This window comes from Peromyscus eremicus, chromosome 12 (genome assembly GCF_949786415.1).
Source record: "Peromyscus eremicus chromosome 12, PerEre_H2_v1, whole genome shotgun sequence".
NCBI classification, from domain to species: Eukaryota; Metazoa; Chordata; class Mammalia; order Rodentia; family Cricetidae; genus Peromyscus; species Peromyscus eremicus.
The window spans coordinates 39074150-39094370 of NC_081428.1; the positions used below are offsets into that span (position 1 = coordinate 39074150).

General features: G+C 41.6%; 1 protein-coding gene across 2 annotated transcripts in view; it reads right to left on the reverse strand.

Annotated features, from left to right (window-relative positions):
• Positions 1–20221, reverse strand: part of Abi3bp (ABI family member 3 binding protein) — a 204124-nt gene that overhangs the window by 13634 nt on the left and 170269 nt on the right. For both annotated transcript variants that reach the window (XM_059277441.1, XM_059277442.1), the window contains 7 exons: positions 18683–18745; positions 11889–11963; positions 10342–10446; positions 7437–7565; positions 6819–6887; positions 3610–3819; positions 813–921 (listed from right to left, as the gene is read on the reverse strand). In XM_059277441.1, coding sequence (XP_059133424.1) covers positions 813–921; positions 3610–3819; positions 6819–6887; positions 7437–7565; positions 10342–10446; positions 11889–11963; positions 18683–18745 — 760 coding nt within the window. The remainder of the gene's footprint in view (positions 1–812; positions 922–3609; positions 3820–6818; positions 6888–7436; positions 7566–10341; positions 10447–11888; positions 11964–18682; positions 18746–20221) is intronic.

Here is a 20221-nt window from a genome sequence, read left to right on the forward strand (position 1 = left end):
GTCTTTGGCTCTTTCTACCTCCATCTTTCTAAGATGTGAGCTCTCAGCTACTGCTCCAGTGTCATGCCTGCCTGTTGCCATACTTCCCGCCATGGTGATCATGGACTTAGCCTCCGAAACTGTATGTAAGCCCTCGATTAGTGCTTTCCTTTTGTAAGTTGCCCTGGTCCTGCTTTCTCATCCCTGTAACCGAAGAGTAACTACTCCAGTGTGGGGCCAATAGGTAGCTGGTTTAAATACAATCTTGGCGTTCTATCAAGTAGTTTGCATTCCTTGCTTTCTCCATTCCAGCATTAGACTCAAGTCCTCCAGTCCAGTTGATACCACACACACTCCATTTATCTCTAGCTCACAGATTTCTCTACATTTTGATATTTTAAAGTCAATATTTGCATAGCCGGGCAGTGGTGGCACACACCTTTAATCCCAGCACTTGGGAGGCAGAAGCAGGTGGATCTCAGTGAGTCTGAGGCCAGCCTGGGCTACAAACCGAGTTCCAGGACAGCCAGGACTGTTGCACAGAGAAACCTTGTCTCGGAAGAAACCAAAACAAAAATCAGTATTTGCTAATGGCCTATTTTTTTATGTTGTCATTTATACTGTTAACTTACAAGGCTATCCTATTAGCTCTTTTTATCCCTAATAACAAGAATACTTTGAAAATGGGATACAAGGTATTCAAAATCGAGTTAAAGGAACCCAGAATTCAAACAAGATCCTTCTTTAAAGCAGAGAAGGTATCATTCTGTCCTTTGTTATGGCTGTAGTTTCTGCAACGCTCAGAATTCACCTGGAATAGCACTGGGCCTTACCTTGTATCTGGTTTCAGATTTTCTACTGTAGAAAAGGTCTGATTTGTGATTTGAATGGACTTGTTCTTCCCACTGAATGACCCATTTTCTCTGGATATGACTTCATATTCTGAAAATGAAAGTACACAGTAGACACTTGTGTTATGTCTCCGTTGACTTAATTGTTCCTGAGGCTAAAGACACTCTCATAGAGCTGACAGGTTGACTGGAGTTCTAGAAACATGATCTTTAAAAAATAGATTAATTTTTAATTATGTGTATATGTATGTGTGTTGGGCAGGGGGGGGAGTATGTACATGTGATGATCTTTAAAAAATAGATTTATTTTTAATTATATGTATATGTATGTGTATGTGTGTTGGGCGGGGGGGGGGGGGGGGGGGGAGTATGTACGTGTGAGTGCAGTTCCCTGTGAAGTCCAGGAGAGGGTGTTGGATTCCTGGAGCTGAAGTTATAGGGTGACTGTGAGCTGCCCAACATGGCTGCTGGAAATCAAAGTCACCAAGTGCTCTGAAAGAAACAGGAAGTGCTCTTAATAGCTGAGGCACTCTCCAGCCCCAAGACACCATGATCCCATCTTTGAGCAATTTTCAGTCACCAGATGGCAGAGCACTGCATTTGGGGAATGAATATTAACTAATCTTGCTTTATTAGAGTGGAAGAAGACCTAATAACTGGTGAAGACTGCTCAGCCATTGCTTTGGATACATAGCTTAGTTTGGTAGAAAGGCCAGTTTAGGGAAAGCACTGTATGAGGGACAGAGCTTGAATGGAAACCATGTTTCTTGCTATCTTCTTGGGGGGCGGGTGTCCTGCTACAACAAATCTGACCCTAAAACTGTGTGTTAGCAGTTAACCAAATATTAAAACCTCTTTGTTGTTTGGAGTTGTAGAATTGGATTTTTTAACCTAATGCTTGCTTATTTATGTTTCCTGGATAGTTTTGTATTAAATAAAAACTGCAACCTTAATGTCTGCATAAATTTCCCTTCAAGGCAGGAGTCTCTGAACTTGCAGACTCACCCATCAACAGGGAAAGGCCTTCAGAAGAAGAGAATCTGACAGACGTGTTAACTTGTTTCCCTACTTCTCACTTGGGAATTAGAACATTTGCCATCAGTAAGGGTTATCTGCTGGCTGGGAGATAGTCCCATTTGAAATCAAATGGTATTTCATGTAACACCAAAACAAGAAATGGAATCTATGAGGATCATTAGGAGAGACGGTCTGATGTTTAAAGATAGACTAAGAGAACAATGGCTAAATGTGGAATTGTAGCTAAAGAGCTAAATGTAATCCTTGGCCATGAAATTTTAATTGTGAAAGACTCCAAGCAGCTCATTAGCATCTAGTAAGAAAATAATTATGAAGACAGTGGGTTAGGTACATAAAGTATACTCTCCTCATGACTTGTTACAATTGAAATTTATATAACTTTGCCAGGTGGTGGCGGTGGTGGTGCATGCCTTTAAATCCCAGCACTCAGGAGGCAGAGGCAGACAGAAATCTGAGTTTGAGGCCAGCCTGATCTATGTAGTGAGTTCCAGGACAGCCAGGGCTACACAGACAAACCATGTCTCAAAACAACATATTATCCAAATGGAGATGTATTAGAAATTAGGTATATCAGATTAAATAATTCCAACTTGATAGTCCAACACCTTAGAGCAAACAAAATTTGGTTTATCATTTGGTTTCAGGAAACTAGAACTCTTATTAGTAAAGTGGGTAATCAAGAGTTTTGGATGTTTGAATACATGATGTGGATAATCAATACTGAAAGTTGATTGACTTTTAGGAGTTAAGAGAGCAGCATCTACTGGCTCATCCCTAAAGGAGTCAGCAGGACTCGGCAGGTTCCTAGAAACACTGGTGGTGACAGACTCTCTCAGAACGGAGGCTGCCCCTTCATGAGAAAGGAAACTGATGGCATATGACAGTTCAGCCGAGAGAACGTTTGTATGGGAAGTTGCTCAGGTCACATGGTTTTGGAGAAGGAGAGACAATTGCTTAGTTCCCCTTTACCCACAGTAGAAAATATTTCTGGAAGATTCTGAGTCTCCTTGCCCACACCCTTGCCCTCCACAGTGCTCCTGTCTACTTCAGACAGCTGCTGAAGTCTATGCTTCTACCCTGCAACAGGGCCCTGCCAACAGGAGTCACATGGACTCCCGCTGACTAGGTACCATCCCCCAGCAATCCAGGATGCTAGTCAGTCTGTTTCTATATTACAGTCAAAGTGTGCCAAACCAATTGTAACAAATTCAAAAACTGATTCTAGGTTTCTCATTTTCCACGACCATTTATAGAGGAATTAGGTCGGTGTTTCCTCAGATAAGGAGCAAATGGCCTGGGAGTGAGGGAGTTCTTATTTACTTTTATTTTATTTTCAATTTCTCCAAAGTTAGTTGAAATCATTTTTAGCCTGTTTGGAAGTTATCAGCCAGTTTAGAAACTGGGTTGGTGAAAAGAAAGCTATTTTAAATGTTATCAGAGGTGTCAAGTCTTCATACACTTTTTGTGATTTTCTTGGTAAAATCATAACCCTGTGTTTTCAAACTGTGGAAGGGAATTCTGAGAGGGATGGCAGGAATACAGCTTTAAAGTTCTCGATTAACTAGGAGCCCATAACAAAACCCAGTATCTTTTTTCTACCTATGACACTTTGGACAACAGAACTTTGCTCCGCCTTAGATGCAATTTTTGTAGCACAGTTTGACCCAGGCTGCCCAGTTTGGAAGTCCTGTGCTTTCAAAGCTTCCCACCATAGTGTCACATCCTACTGCCATGCCCTTACCAGTGACCGTGTCATTTAGTGGCTTTTCCCAGTCCAAGATGACAAATGAAGGACAGCCTTCCACAGTGACCACAGTGAGGTTGGTGGGTGGGTTCTGTGGTGGGCTGGTGGCATTCCCCTCTGTGGCTTCCTCTGTAGGGAACCGTCTGACGGAGTCCGTGATGGAACAGGGCCTGTTGTCAGGCTTCGGGATATATCGCACATGGGGGCCTAAGAGTGGGAAAGAGAGGGGACTCTTGACAGTTAGCACACAGGAAACTTGTGAAGAAGATGGAGGAGGCAAACTAGTCAATGTGATCATCTATTGGAGGACTTCGGTGTCACATTCTGAGCAGACATTTGAAAATAGTGTTGAGGATACCTTAGCCTTCCAACTCTAAACTCTATCTCTGGGATATATGATAGAGATGCTGTATTTATAGATACACCTAGGGTTGCTGTTTGGTCTCTTCAGAGTCAGTTCCTACCTCCTAATTTATAGGTAGGGAGTCTCAGGCAGTAGGAATGAGCACCACCCTAACCAACATTGTGAACAAAGTGAGATTCACAGGACCAATCAGTTCTGAATAGTCAACTGTAGCTCAGAACAAAACTCAAGAATATTTTAGGAATGAAATATACAACAAGGTCAAATTCATAGGAAATACTGTTCATAGTGACAGAAACCAGTCCTTTGAGACCAGCTCAGAATGTGCACAGAGGCTAGAATTATTATACAAGGAAGAGGCAGAGAGAAAAATGACTCCAATCAAATTTCTAGAGAGGAAAACTTTATATAAGGTGTAAACTACATGAGGTAGAACTAATACACAAGATACCCCAAAATAGAAGATTTACAGACACAGCACGTAACTAATGGCGTAGGGGATGGGGAAGATAATGGACAATGGACATTGCGTGTTTCTGGAAACTGAAGAGTTCTCACATGGACATAATTCAAGTACCCGAGGTGGAGGAGGGGTTACATGAGCACAAAAGTATTTTAAAAGATAATGACTTCAAGTGTCCCAAACTTCTAAATCACAAGTAAAAAAAGCTAAAAATCAAAAACCTTTAATAACAAGAAATATGAAGAGAACTCTATCAATCATGATTAAGTTCCCTAAAACCAATGAAAAACAGACAATACTTAAAGGAGAGGGAGGAAATGTACAGAATGATGAAGATGAGGATTACAGTAGGTCTCTCATCAGGAAGAGAGCAAATCAAAGACAACAGGGTGACCTCTTCAATGCAGAATCAATAGCCAGTGAAAAATGACAAAATACTTCCAGCAAACCTGGCTGAAAGTGTGGCCCCCCACAAAAGGACAGAAGGTGGTAGAAACAGTGTACATGCCTATACACAATATTTTAGTCCAAGGCTAAAAGTTAATTTACTTTTAAAAATGAAAACCAGCTGGGCGGTGGTGGCACACACCTTTAATCCCAGCACTCGGGAAGCAGAGGCAGAGGCAGGCGGATCTCTGAATTTGAGGCCAGCCTGGGCTACAGAGTGAGTTCCAGGAAAGGCACCAAAACTACACAGAGAAACCCTGTCTCGGAAAAAACAAACAAACAAATACAAATGGAAACCAATCTGTGCAGTGGATGTTGACGAAGTCAAGAGGAAGGAAGAAGCTACAGAGGGCATGAGTGCTGGGTGTGGTTCTCATTGTCACTGGACAGTGGACAGTGGTAAGTTAAGGAAGCACACTGTCGGTCCCCACAGAACAACTGAGACAAGGGGTCAAAAGGAACAAGACACACGCAGTGGAATTATAAACTAAAGGAAGGCCAAAAAAGAAGAAAGAGGGAGCAAAGAATAGCTAGATAGAAAACAAATAACAAGATGAACATTTACCCCTAAAGGTATCACTAACACACCTTTATCATATATTAGTGATACTACTATCACTAATAATCTGAGAGTTTCCAACTCTCAGATTAACACCAAACACAGAGATTGTTAAGAGTGTGTAGGAAAAGTAAGACTCGATGCTATGATGTCTAAAAAAATGCACAGTATAAATAAATATAAAGAGATTAAATTTTGGTTAAAAGTAAAAGGTGGACAAATGATGCAGTCCAGAGATAGCATGCCTGGATATGTAAATATCAACAAATTAGATTTCAGAGCGAAGATGTCCATCAGAAATAGAAAACACCTTGCATAATAAATGCAAGGATCAGTCACTCAGTAATTTATTATAGTCATAAATAATTTAAGTCTGTAGCCTCAACAGACTTAAATATAGAAAGAAACTGATAAAGTTGTAAGTAAGAGCTTGGAGATAAATGAGGTTGAACGCTGTGAAGCCTTATCCTAATCAGCCTGGGGAGACAGAAGGGACTCACAGGCACAGTGCACAGGTCACATGACCACTCATATGAAAAGGAAGCCATCTGTAAGGCAAGGGGAGAGGCCAATTTCAGAATCCTTGCCTTCACAATTGTGAGAAAAAGAGGCCAATGGAAATTTCTGTGGAATTTTGTTAGGGTGGGCCAGAAGCGTCAATTAAAACCACAATAATGTACCACTCTACACCTGTTAAGATGGCAAAGACCGGCCAGGCGGTGGTGGTGCATGCCTTTAATCCCAGCACTCTGGAGGCAGAGGCAGGTGGATCTTTATGAGTTTGAGGCCAGCCTGGTCTACAGAGAGAGATCCAGGGAAGGTGCAAAGCTACACAGAGAAACCCTGTCTCAAAAAACAAACAAACAAACAAAAAAAACGATGGCAAAGGCCTTTTGAAACTCCCTATACCAAGCACTGGTGAGGAGGAGAAACCAGAGCCCTGATCAGAAGTGTAAAAAGATACAACTGCTTTGGAAAACAGTATCTTCAAACAATCTCTGCATCCATGAGAAGAGTTGTGTTCTCCCAATGTTTGGTTTGGTCTTATGCAGATATAACATAAAAAGGATCTCAAAATGTGACTTTTTGGATCTCCTCTCTTTACTTTGTATTACAGTGAGAATAGCTTCTCCTGGGGCACTGCTACTCTTTGTCCTGGGCAGCAAAATGCATGCATGCAGCGTGGACCTGAGGCTAGCCTATCAGAAGCCTGCGGCACCTGCTGCACCCGCTGCATCTGCTGCCCAGCTGACTTGCATGAACATGAAAATTCACGTTGTAGCAAGCTCCTACAATATTTACACAGTAAATACCTGACAAATCTACCTACCAGAGCAGTCCTTCCTAAAGTCAAAATGCAGAGCCAGACATACCTGTGAATCTGGGCTTCCCAAGATGATCAGTTTCTTTTGTTGGGCTTGAACTAAAATCAGTCGTATTACCTGAGGATGAAAACATAATGAAAAGTTTGGTGAAGGATGAAGAAAAATTCACACTACATTGACAAAAGCAGTACAGATGAAAGATAACCACTATTTCTCCTAGACAGATTGCTTGTGATTTGATTTCCTTTACCAGTCTTATAATACACTTTTATCCAAAATAAAAATACCTTTAATTGTGTCCTGCAGCAAAGTGTCCTGGAGTGTAACAACAGTGGATTAAAAATTCTAACCAATAAGCTAACACTCATTCCTAAATTAAAATATCTATAGTTCATAGTAATGGGTGATTTAGTAATCTAATTTTTTTACTTGGTGATTAGATAATCTACATTTTGTAAAACACAACACAACGTGGCATTTCTATGTCTGTCAAGGAAAGAAGTATATTCCATAACAGAAGTTTGACCATAAATCTTACTTGAAAATTGAAAAGACAAATAATCCTAAAATTAATGAAAACTGAAGACCCCGTGCTTTTTGTTTGCCCTAATTTGAAATATTTGAGCATCTTGTAGCACAGAGTCTAGTGAGAACCGACACACTAACCAATTTCTTCTTCGGAAGCAGGAGTGGTCGGGTGCTTTTTTTCTGCCTCTGGCCTCTCTGCAGCTGTTCCAGTAGGTTTGAGTGTTGCCTTCAGGGGTGGGGAAGTCACTCGGCTCGAGGAAATGATTCCTGTAACGCAGAACCAAAGCAGTGGGAGCATGCCAAGCTTCCCGTTTATTTATTCAGTAAACGTTTACTAAGCACTTACCATGAGGCTTGACACTATCAGGCAGGCTTGGAGAGAAAACAAGACCTGGTTCCTCATAGGGACAGGTGACTGAGCCAAGGGTACCGAAACATCACAGAGATTGTGAAAGAACTACGTCAAGTCACAGAGGGGACCAAGGGAGGGAGAGGCTGTCTATGGGGGAAGGGGGTGTCAGTGAGGAAGTGTGCAAGAGCTTCAGTCTATGAATCAGATCAGGAACACAGGACAGTCGAGGGAAGAGAAGGCCCAGTCCCCGCTAAATGTGGAGGGGCAAGGAAGGGCAGACCACAGAAGAACGTGAATATCACGGCTGGGGAGGCTATTTTAAGGTAAAAGGACCATGAAAAGATTTCCAATAGGGAAGTGACGAGGAATGATGAGACTTTCCCCCTAACCATTTAGTCCACTGTGAAGGAAGTTAAGGAGATGGAATGGCAGATGTGGAAGAAAACCATACTAGGAGGACAGCGATCCCTGGAGCAACCTGTGATTCTGCACAGCGCTCCTCTGAGTTGCTATGTTCAATTCCTTTATGCTGAAGTCACTTATCGGTCTCCAAAACTGGATTTAAGGTCCAAGCAAGACTGAGTGTTTAGTACAGTAAGAGGAGAATAGGGTGGGTTTTATATTCCTCCTAGAAAAAGGAGTCCTTCTTATGCTACTAGTCAAGGGATACTAGGGGACTTCAGGATTTTAGCTCAGTGTGCAGTCATGGCTGAGTCAGGTAGATGGAGGTTTTCTCCTTTTCCCCTACAGACTCAGGCAGGCCCTTGGTCCTAGAGGGAGTGGGCCACAATAAAATGGCAAGCAAAAACAAGAGACGTTGTGCTTTCCAGAATTGGCGGAGTCAGCAAAAAGTGGTGGGAACATTTTCACCCTGGCCAGAAAAGCAGGACTGGGAGGCTTCAGTAGATTTAGAGATAGGCAACAATTGGTAGATGTCACATGGGAGCCAAGACCATTCACAAGCACTTGTGAGAGACCCTCAGAGTAGGTCCAGACATCCAGTGGATTCCCAAATCATCAGAACTATACAACTATAGTCACCAGGCTGTAGGCTTTGAAGTGGAGCTGTTTTCTCTCAGAGGTGGACAGTGGGGCACGGAGAGCAGTGAGCTGAGCTAATCCCAGAAATAGGATGTGCCTGTGGCTCCTCCTCGGGCTCAGGGGCAGAGAGGTTGTGCCAAAGCTATACTTTCTGACAGAACAGGATATCCTAAGCCCAAACCCAAGACCCATGAAGTGTGGCTGCCGACACAGCCTCACCCGGGGAACTCCCGCAGGGGTGGTCCCCGGGGTTCTCATGGCACACTCTGGCACCACAGTGACTCATCAGTCAGACCTGGAGGCTGGGGCCACGCATGCCACAGCTTCTTCACGTTACAGTTAATGAGAAAAACCTGGTCTCCTCATGAGGCACTCACTGAGCCTTGACCCAGCAAGGCACAAAGCACAAGTCAGGGGCTGAATCCTCCCCTAGACATCGGGAGAAAACCCGACCTAGAGCAGTGGTTCTCAACCTTCCCTGTGACTCTTTAGTACAGGTCCTCATGTGGTGGTGACCCCCCCCCACCGTAACATTATTTTGTTGCTACTTCATAACTGTAATTTTTGCTACTGTTTTGAATCATAATATAAATATCTGCTATGCAGGATTATCTGATAATGTGAATTCTGTGAAGGTTCATTCAACCCCCAAAGGGGTCTCAACCCACTGACCCAGAATCATGAAACATCATAAAAGCCATTATCATGCCCGCCTTTTATCTTGCAAAAAGGAAAGGCACCAGCTCCCTTCACAGAAACCCTCTACACTTTCATCTTTTACAGCTGTTTTTAATACTTTTATCCAGTTTCCTCCTACCTAATGTCTAGGAAGTTGAGATGTGGAAAGGAAGGAATGACAAGGGATTCACAATTTGCAAAGTAAAGCTTTGTTTTGAACTGGATCAGTTTTCACTAGGTCTTCATGTCATTCATGTATTCATTTAGTTATTACTATCAGATTTCCTCCACATTCTAAGCACTCAATGAGGCTCTGGAGTTTCAGAGAGAATAGACTAAGGACTGTTACGACAAAACGCACAAGCTATGAGAGGAAGATAAGAATACAAACAAATCCACACAAAGCCATTTGTTTTTTGTTGTACCAGAGATGCATACCGAGGGTCACATAGAATAGAGTGGCAATATAAGACTTCTTTGTGAAGCTGGAAGAGAGATAAAGTATGTGCCTATCCAGGTCGGGCACATATGACGGCATGGACCCAGACACGGAAGTAAGACACAGCTTGACTGCTCAGATTCCTCCCCAAACACTGTAACACTCGCAGCGGCCTGAAGGCAGAGTCAGGGCATTATTTTCCACTCTCCCCGAGGGGCTGGCAATGTACAGCAGCATCTCCTACTTCTACTCTGAAGTCATCCGCTGCTGCTGAAAACCAAGGCAGCTCCTCTCTAGGCTCCAAGGATGCAGTTATCTCCGAAGCAGACTGGCCCAGATATGGAGGAATGCTTTCTTTTACTCAGCCCACTCAGAGTGAGTATTTCAGTCCTCCGAGCTGTACTGAACAGCATGTGTCTGTCACACATGCCAGTGCCTCCTCGCCTCTTGCCTAAGCCAGCAGACCAAGAGGGGTTGGGTTGGCCAGGAAAATGCAACCATGGAGAGAGAGGAGAGGTAAGCAACGGACATACCTGCACTTCCTGGCTTTCCGGTGACGTTGTTCGGTGGTAAAGGTTTTCTCTGGGGAGATAGAGGTCTAGGGGGCATGGGTGGGCGACGGGTTCCTGGAATTGTGGCTAAGGGAGATATCATAAAGTCAGAATTTACCACAAAAAATCAGTTTGAAAATAAACAAGCTTTCAGAAACAGCAGAGTAGCTGTTGAATGGTAAGATACTTTTATAGTCTACAGAAAAGTGCCTACGGGTAATACATAGTGGGATTCCTCTAAATTTATGCTGTTCCCACATTCATGGATAATGAATCACATTAGCATATGTAAATCACCTCCTGTAATTTTAGATAAAATACATAGGCATGGATGTTTTGGAAGGTCATATATAGAGAATTGAACATCTTTCCCCTAGAGAGGCGCCAGAAGCATTGATAAACTTTATCATTTCCAATCACCTTTGGATGTGAGCCTACAATTCCGTCTACCAGTTCGACTTTGAATTGTTGAGCATATATATAATTTCCCTTTTTGTGGGTGGTTCACGTTAACCCCTAACTCTAATATGTGATTATAACTGAACAACATTGGAACTTTTCAAATAATTATATCAAGGTAGTACTTGTGGCAGGAATGGGCATTCGGTGACTGGAGAGCAGGGTCAGTGTGAAGCAAATGTGTAGGGCACTGTGCAAGGTGGGGGGCGGGCATGGCTAGGAGCCAATTTTCTCACTCACTTTGCTCTCTCGCCCACAACTTCTGCTGCAGGGCTACCAGCCCAAGAACTTGTACCATTTTAAACCTTGTCTGCCCAATGGGCAAAGGAGAGTGGCATGCTTTTTATAGTGTGCATAATCAAGTCTACTTTGTGGGGTGGTTGGAAAAGCTGAACATGCCTGGAGCAACTCACCTTAGCTCAAACTTTAACCTGTTAGAGTCGAAAAGTGTATTTCTTTCTTTGCATTATTTATGTTGATTTAAAAATAACCAAGAAGAATTCTCCACCCAGAAAAATACCTTATTGCTTTAAGTGTTTTCAAGGCTATTAGGAGGAGAGACAAAGAAGAAAGAGGTAGAGAAAGGTAGGAGATGGGGAGGAGAGCCTGCCCACGTGCTTGCTCAGGTGAGGACGATAATATAAACACTAATACATGAACTGCTCTCGTGGCATCTTTTTAAAAAGCAAAGAGACTGACTGGATTATGAGTTTCAGATGTCTTTTACGTAAATCATTTCAGGCCAAATATATCATAATAAATCACAGAAGAGCAAAACTTGGGAAAAAATTCTAAAACCCGGTGGCTTTGTACCACTTGTCCATGGTGACTCCTCAGGGTATTATAGGAAGCAACCATTAAATCAGTATCCCCAAAGGGTTTTAAAAGAACTTAACTTGCATTTCTTTCCCCAGAGATGGCCTTTGGAATGTTTCTCTAGCAGCTTCCATCTACTGCTAATTTGGTTCTCACACACACACAGGGGCCACGCAGGTGTTGTTCACCATCCACCACTGCTGTTACTGTACAAATTTCGGAGCTGAGGTGCCGGAGAGGCCGCATCTCCTTACCTGGCTTTTTTGTGGCATGTGGGTCCACTGACACATTTCTCCCAGTACTTGGTGGCTTAGGTGCTTGCTTTGTTCCTAGGAGCAGAGACAAGCAACCAGAATAACTAACTGTATAATAAAAATTTGCTAAACATTCTCTGTCACGGGCACCTGATGGAGTTGTCAGGGAAATGTGCATTTCTTACATAAACACCAGTGCTCTTGTGTCCATTTTAATTGTCTTCTACTATCCAGAAAAAAATACTAAAAATCTTACATTCGTTGGTTTTGTTTTTTTCTCTAGAGTTGGCGCTGGGCTGCAGTTTTTGGTTTTGTCAGAATTTTCCATGGCATTCATCCTGCCCTGGCTGCCTGGGAGGTATTGCTTCACCAGACAGATTTTTACCAAGGGTGAAGTGTCACCTTCTGCCAGTCTTCATGGGTACATTTTGTGGTTAAAAGGATAATTTTCCTCCAACTCACCAATGCTCATAAAAAAACCTCAGAATCCAATGTGGTTGGGTTTATACTTACTGAATTGGCTTAAAAAAATACCCCTGTGCTAGCCTTGTCTATTAGATTGTTGAGGCTACAAACTGGATCTTTACTTTTGAGGTTTATAAAATAGTCCTGGGTTGGCCGAGAACCCCAAGTTGTTGTTTGGAAGCAACTAATTCAATATTGCTTTGTGTGATATTTTTCTCTTCTGTCTCCCTCAAATATGGTGGTTATCTGACCTTTCATCTAAGCACCTGGGATAGGTTTTGGAAAGCTTCCCTAGGACATAGGTAATCAGTATATCTCACCTTAGCTTTGTAATACTGTTATTTTTTTTTAAAATAATGCTTGCTTTTTTTACACAATTTTGTTTTATTGTTTGAAATTAAAATATATCATTTTCCATTTCTTCCCTCCAACTCCTCCTATGTATTCTACACCTACCTTGATCTCTCTCAAATTCATGACCTCTGGCCTCTTTCTTCTATAATTGTTGTTATACACACACACACACACACACACACACACACTCCTAAATATATGTATATGTGCATATATAAAGAGATATATAGATACATTCCTAAATATATAGATACAACCTGCCCAGTCTAATGTTACATGTTATATGTATGTATATGATTTCAGACAGGGATGATGATTTGGTATTAGGTAGCCAATTAAGGAGCAGCTCTTCCCCAGGGAAGACTATTTTTCTCTTTCAATATTTCTTAGGTGCTTGTAGTTCTTTTTTCTAGGGTTGGAGCCCTGTGAGATTTCCATGTTGGCATGTCTCTTAGTGTTGTCCTTGTTCAGGTCTTGTTTAGGCAGCCATGCTGATGGGACTTTATGGGTGCAGCTTTCCCAGTTATTTCTAGGAGATGCAGTCTCACAGCAGACATCCTATTCCTCTGGCTCTTACAGTTTTTCTTTCCCCTTTTCTATAACTATATTACAAAATAATCTTTCCTAATAAGTCTGACTCTTCTCTCTCTCTCTCTCTCTCTCTCTCTCTCTCTCTCTCTCTCTCTCTCTCTCTCTCTCTCTCAACAGAGTCTCACTATGCAGCTTTGGCTGGCCTAGAACTCACTATATAGACCACGCTGGTCTCAAACTCATAGACGTTTACCTGCCTCTGGCTCCTGGGTACAGGGATTAAAGGCTTGTGCCACCATGCCTGGCTCTGACAGTTTTTATTAAGAAAGAACAGAAACAGTTTTAGAATCTAAGTAGGAAATATAACTTCAAAAATGATCATCCTAAAGAAGAATCCATATGCTAATGGCCTGACTGTAGTTTGCATATTAAAGATAAGAAAACATATTTAACAGCCAGTTAGTATATTAACATGACCAACTATAGTAACTAAGTGTCAACAACTCTGGTTTTATAGTTATGTCCCAGAAAAAGTAAAAGGATATTACTTAAACTCATTTAAGTGTGCAGGCAGATATACTGATCAAATATAAAAATTTTGCTTGTTGAAGTTTGAATGTCTCCCCATCGGCTCATGTGTTTGAACACTTGGTCCCCTGTTGGTGGTGCTCTTGGGGGAGGTTATGGAACCTTTAAGCAGTAGAGCTTTGATGGAAGAAGGACATTACTTGGGAGGGTGAGTTTTGAGAGTTGATAGCCTTGCCCGACTCCCTGTGTTCTGTGTTTACTGTGTATGGTTGAGATGTGATCTCTCAGCTTCCTGCTCCTGTCTCCATGGCTCCCCCACCTCTCTGGACATCCAGCCCTCTAGAACTGTACGTGCAAATAAACAATTTCTTAATTTGCTTTTGGTCATGGTGTTTTGGCACAGGAACTAAAAGTAATTAATACAGAAGCTGGTACCATAGAGTGGAGTTGTTGCTGTAAAGAACCCAACCCTGCTGATTTCTGGAGGAATGTGGAAGACTTTGAAAATTTCTTCTAAAAAAGCTGTTCCTGTGCCCTGGGTGTTCTTAGTACTCTGGGGCCAGAGAGATGGATCATGTGACTGACTATTCTGTCAATGACATTCAGGCACAGAAAAAGATTTCCACTGTGCCACTAAGATGACTTGGTTTGGTAACTAGAATACCAATAGGCTGGGTGTTCTTTGAGTAAATCTTTTTTTTTCTGTTTTTTTATTTTTTCAAGACAGGTTTTCTCTGTGTAGTTTTGGAGCCTGTCTTGCAACTCACTCTGTAGCCCAGGCTGGCCTCAAACTCACAGAGATCTACCTGCCTCTGCCTCCTGAGTACTGGAATTAAAACCATGTGCCACTACTGCCCATCTTTTGAGTAGATCTTATTAGCCCTTCTCCAGATATTTTTGTCTTTCAAATACAAAGTATTTATTTCTAATACTGTCGAAGCACTCTGCATATTTATTACTTGGTTTGAGCTTTACAAAGCTTCTGCATGGGATATAGCATCGGGGATGCACAAATGAGGAAATCCAGGGCCAGATTAAACAAGCTGCTCAAGGTGTCACAGCTAGGAAATGCTGGGACTCAGAATCACATGCTCTCAACCCCGAAGCCTTTCTCAAGCACTAAGTCTTCTATTGGCTCCTTCTCCTTGTACCCCTCACAATGACACTAAGTGACTATAGTCCTAATATGTCGTCTCCTGAGATGGCTGAAGTGCTCCCTACATGAGAGGTATTAACCTTGGCAGGCAAGCATCTGTCCTGTAACCATGCCACCATCTTGTGGCGCTCACAAAACTAGTTGCAGGATTTCAGCAGTTCCTTTAGGGCCAATGCAGATCCACTAATCCCACATGAGTAGAGGTAAGTGCCTGAAGGCAGAAGTGAGTTGGAGATCAAGGAAAAGGGGGAGGGAGGGACATGGGTCAGCAAGGGGGGAGGTGAGAAGAGGGGAGAGGAAAGGGAGGAAGAATACATCAGAGCTAACTAGAAATTTCCCAGTTGCTTTCTATACAGATGGAGACAGAGGCAGCATGCCATTATGATTTCTAGATATAAATCAGCAAATCAACAGCACACCAGCCCTTGAAAAAAGATAGACTGTTTGGAAGCATTGGAAAGGGCCCTGCAAACAGTAACTTTGGGAGTCAGTGGGGCGAGTTGGAGACAGACAATGAAGCCCCAGCCTTGGTAAACCAGTGAACTTGCACTGCCCTAAGTAATAAGGGAGCAATTTAAAGTTAAAGGCAGCACAGAATCAGAATGAGGAAAAAATTTAAAAGGGAAGCCATTATGAGAGACACTGTAGAGAATGGATGGTATGGAACTAGCATCCACTTAGGCAATCTATTGAGAGAATTCTTTTCTCTCAGACAGGATTAATCAACACAAATGCTTAAAGGGCAGTTGGTTCTGAAGGCACCAAGACTGGAACCTCAGTATGGCCCACCACTGCCATATGGGAGTTTTCCAGAAGGCTACGGATTTACGTAATTCATCACACTTAGTGATTTCTTGTCCAAGATGAAATAATGATTTTGGATATTTCTGACCATAGCAACAAAACCTTTGCAAACAAACATGCTGATTTCCGACGGTATCAGTGGAAATCAATTCTCAGTGAATCAGTAACTAAAAGGGGTGATATTTATGTAGGATTGGTCTCTGTGCTTTTGCCTCCAAATCTTAGCACCTAGCTAAGATTTCATGAGCAATGAGCCAGTTGCCTGGAAGATTCAGCCACAGCCTAGAAAAACACATACCTCACCCTGAGAAGTCTGGTTTCCCCTTGGGAGGCACTCTCCATGTGGGGGCAGTAAGGTGTGGTTTCCCCATTAGGATAGAGAGAGAAGAGTCTGAGACTCAGCTGTGTAACAGAGTCTGCCAGATCGCATGCTCCAAGAGAGCTTCAGGAGAATACTTTGCCTGGCATGTAAGGAACCTTCAAAATGTGACAGTGAAATTACTAACCAGCCCAGTAGTTGTCATCTTCGAAGCAAAGTCAGACTCCCTGGGCTAGGGTGGACAAGTTTCTTCTCTAAAGAGTCAGGAAATCAACTGTGCCATTCCTCACAACTTCTCAACTTAGAAATTTCTAATGTGTGGAACACCCTAACTAAACTGTGATGTCTATGTGTGGAAACCATAAAAAGGCAGAGTAGCGAGAAAATGGCCCATCCAAATGATGAGCCTTGGGCTAGCAAGATGGCTCAGTGGGTAAAGGCACACGATGCCTAGGTCATGCATGACCTCAGCTCCATATCTAGGAACCACATTATAGAAAGAGAGGACTGATGTCTGCAGATTCTCCTGATTCTCTGATGTCTAAATATGAACAGGGGCATGAACTTCTGCATACTCCTCTCCCCAACCCACATACATACAGATAAATAAATGTAACAAAAGAAAATCTTAGCCTCTGTAGGCTACTTTCTAACCTTAAAATAAAGGAAAATCAACCCATACAATGCAAAACAAGCATCTATAATGTGTTAAAAATAAGAAATATTCAAGGCAGCGTCCAGCTAGGACTGACCCTGAAGGTGATGATGGCTGGATGCTGTCTGCTGACCTTACCACCTGAGAGATAAACAAAAAGATGATCCTTGACAGAAGGCCCCAATAGATGGACAGTGCAGAACAAGCACATAAATTTTGATTGGACACTGAGAGAGAAACGAGGAATGGGGGGAAAGGCAGCCCATTTGTCCTGCTGGTGTCCAGTAGTTACATTACAGAAGCACTTGTCTGCCCCAAACTGGTTTTGGACAAGATGTTACAAAAATGACTAATGTATGCAAGATGAGAATGAGAGATAATTGGTTCAAAAGTGGGTTTTGAAAAAAATTTGGACTGTTGCTAAGTTAAAGTATAATAATACTATTTTCCCTCTTTTGATGATTCTCGTTGTCCTAGAAAGAATCATGTTTGATTATACTGGAGGCCAACAGCTCTCCAATAGGACCATAGCAACATATATTATTTATGCAACCTCCAAGGAATCATTTGAGTATTAGACATGTGTACTTAAATTCCTTCCAAGAGGATCTGAGAAAAGATAGCTCTTGTTAGAACCCATCTATGCCAATCTGAGAAATTATGCACTGCTAAAACTCCAGGCATGAATAATGAATGAAATAACTCAGCACAAATAGGTACTGCAATGTCTCAGAAATCCATAGACTGGCCTCTTTCATTTGGTCTGAAAATAATGAAATTTCCAGAATGTCAGATACCATGATACTCAAGTAAAGTACAGGAAACACATTCTAAATGAATGTAAATGATTTTTAGACTAACCTCAAGTATTATATCTCTTTCTTACCAGGAGCGGATTAAGCATAGCATATATGCATTAAATACATTCTAATTTTTATGCATTTTACATATGTCAATAGATGATTTATGTTACTAAAAATATCTCAAGGGAACAATGCAGTCCCAATTGCCCATGGAGTAAATAAGTTGGGTATTTGAATATTTATTAGAGCTACTTCCATAGCTCTAAGGAAGTTGGGGCTGTGCCATTTGATCAGAAGGTTTACTATAGCCACAGCCGCCAGTTGTTAATTGGTTTGAATTAAGTCTGCTTCTTCTTGTTTAAATTCCATGTTGCAGACTGCTAGCCAATAAAGGCCTTTCAGAAAGCTGAGATGGCCCCCGTGGGAGTGTATAAAGGGGGAAACCAAGTCAATACACAGACCAGCCTGAGCATGGGAAGTGGTTGGAAAAAAGGGAAAACAATGATATTTTTTCCTATTTTCATCCTGTAACTAATATTTAATAGGAATTGTTTTTGAGAACTAAGACGATATATGGTAGCTAATTTAGTAGACTAAGTTTAGAAAAGTTGGAAAATTCTTTTCCAACATCTTTAGGGATATTTGAAGTTGACTTTGAGATGAGTTAAAACTTTAAAAATTTTAATTCTACAAATACTTTCCAAAACTTATACAAAAGAAATCGATGTGTGAATTTAACAAAATTATATGAGATGGACAGTGACTTAGTTAGGGTTTCTATTGGTGTAAAGAGACACCATGACTACGGCAACTCTTATAAAGGAAAACATTTAATTGTGGTGGCTAGCTCACAGTTCAGAGGTTTAGTTATAATCATCATGGTGGGAAGCAAGGCAGCATGCAGGCAAAGATGGTGCTGGAGAAGGAGCTGAGAGTTCTTACAACTTGATCCCATAGGCAACAGGAAGTGCTCTGTCTCACTGGGCATGGCTTGAGCATATATGAGACTTCAAAGCCCACCTACACAGTGACACACTTCCTCCAACAAGACCACACCTACTCAACAAAGCCACACCTCCTCATGGTGCCACTCCCTTTGGGGGCCACTTTCTTTCAAACCACCACAGAGAGCATTTAATTTGGATGCAACCAAAGAGAAATAACATCTGTGATTATTACCTGTTCCCACTCCATTTCCTTTGGGTTTGGTTTTACCAGGTCTTGTGGTTGTTTTGTTCAGAACTGCAACAAAGTAGGGATTAAACAGTTTAGACACTTCTTTATTAAAAGTCTGCAGCCAAGGAGAACAAAACTTCTCAGAGAACTGAAAATCATTTAACTAGGCAATAAAGTAAAGACAACTCACACACGCATGCAAATATGGTCCAGAATAGAGAAACTACATTCTCTTATGAAAGTCATACAGTTTCATGGGTGAGAATGAAAATCTGCATCTGTACTGAGGTGGTCACTAAGCTCCAATACTTGTTCCTGAAAAAAGTAAGTAGCAAGGGAATTTCTAATTCTGAGTGGGAGATATTTTACCCTGCTTCCTGTGTATACCATTAGATACATTTCAAAATAGAACTGAAGGAATATCAGGATTACGTTATGTTGAATGAAGAATTGAAACTTAAAATGTATTTAATGTCAAGACCCATGCATACGTCATAAATGGTGGTCTGTTGGTAGAAGTCTCTAAATACTGTTTAATGACAATACTCTTTGTACACATCCACTGTTGAACACTGAGCCATGATACCGTGATGTAAACCTCTTTACTGTTCTCTAGAAAACCAAACACTGAATGTGCTTACATGCATAAGCTCTTGAGTCAGATTGCCTGTCTTTATATCCTTCAGCACCTCAGGTTCCTTAAAGATACCTCATAGTGTGAGACATTGTAAGCACTCAGCCATTGTCAAACATAACTATTTTACAGAAATGTTTAATCAGTCACATATTAAGCACTTTCTTTGTAACACAAAGACACATGAAAATACCTTCTCTTGTATAGATTTTTCTACCTAGTTACCTTTAAGGGATAGAGATTATAGCCCAAATGTTGGCTCTCTATATAAAGGACTAGGAGTCAAACAGATCCCCACCAGGCAGGCATTGAACAAAAGCTCTAGGTAGATTAATATATTTTTCTCATAGACATTTAAGGTAGCTAACTTTCTGTTTTCCCTCCCCAAGAGAAACAGTTGGTGGGAGTTTAACTACTCCCACCAAGGGACTATTGGGGAGCACTAATGTGGAAAGAAACAGTCTACTTTCCTTTCTTTGTTCAGATTATCCAACATCCTGGAATAGCACAAACCAGCCAGTTCCCAGGAAGAAGGGAATTCATTCCATTCCCACACAAGCCCCTCCTCAGATTCCAACTCTGGGTTATTTTCCCGTCTGGGGACTCTGCCTCTGTGTCCTTGATTGCCTTTGTGTTTCTGCTCTGAACAAGATCTGGCTGAGTGATGAGACCTTGCTTTCCTGCCTTTTATTCTTCAAGATAGTGTTGAAAAAGAAACCATTCCTGAACCCTTAGATGACTACACTCAACACTGCGTGTGTGTGTGTGTGTGTGTGTGTGTGTGTGTGTGTAAGTAACATATATTTATATATTATATGCCTATATTTTTATATAGTGTACATATGCATACATACATATATATTTTATATGTTATATATAATTGGATATTACATATATAATATTCAAAG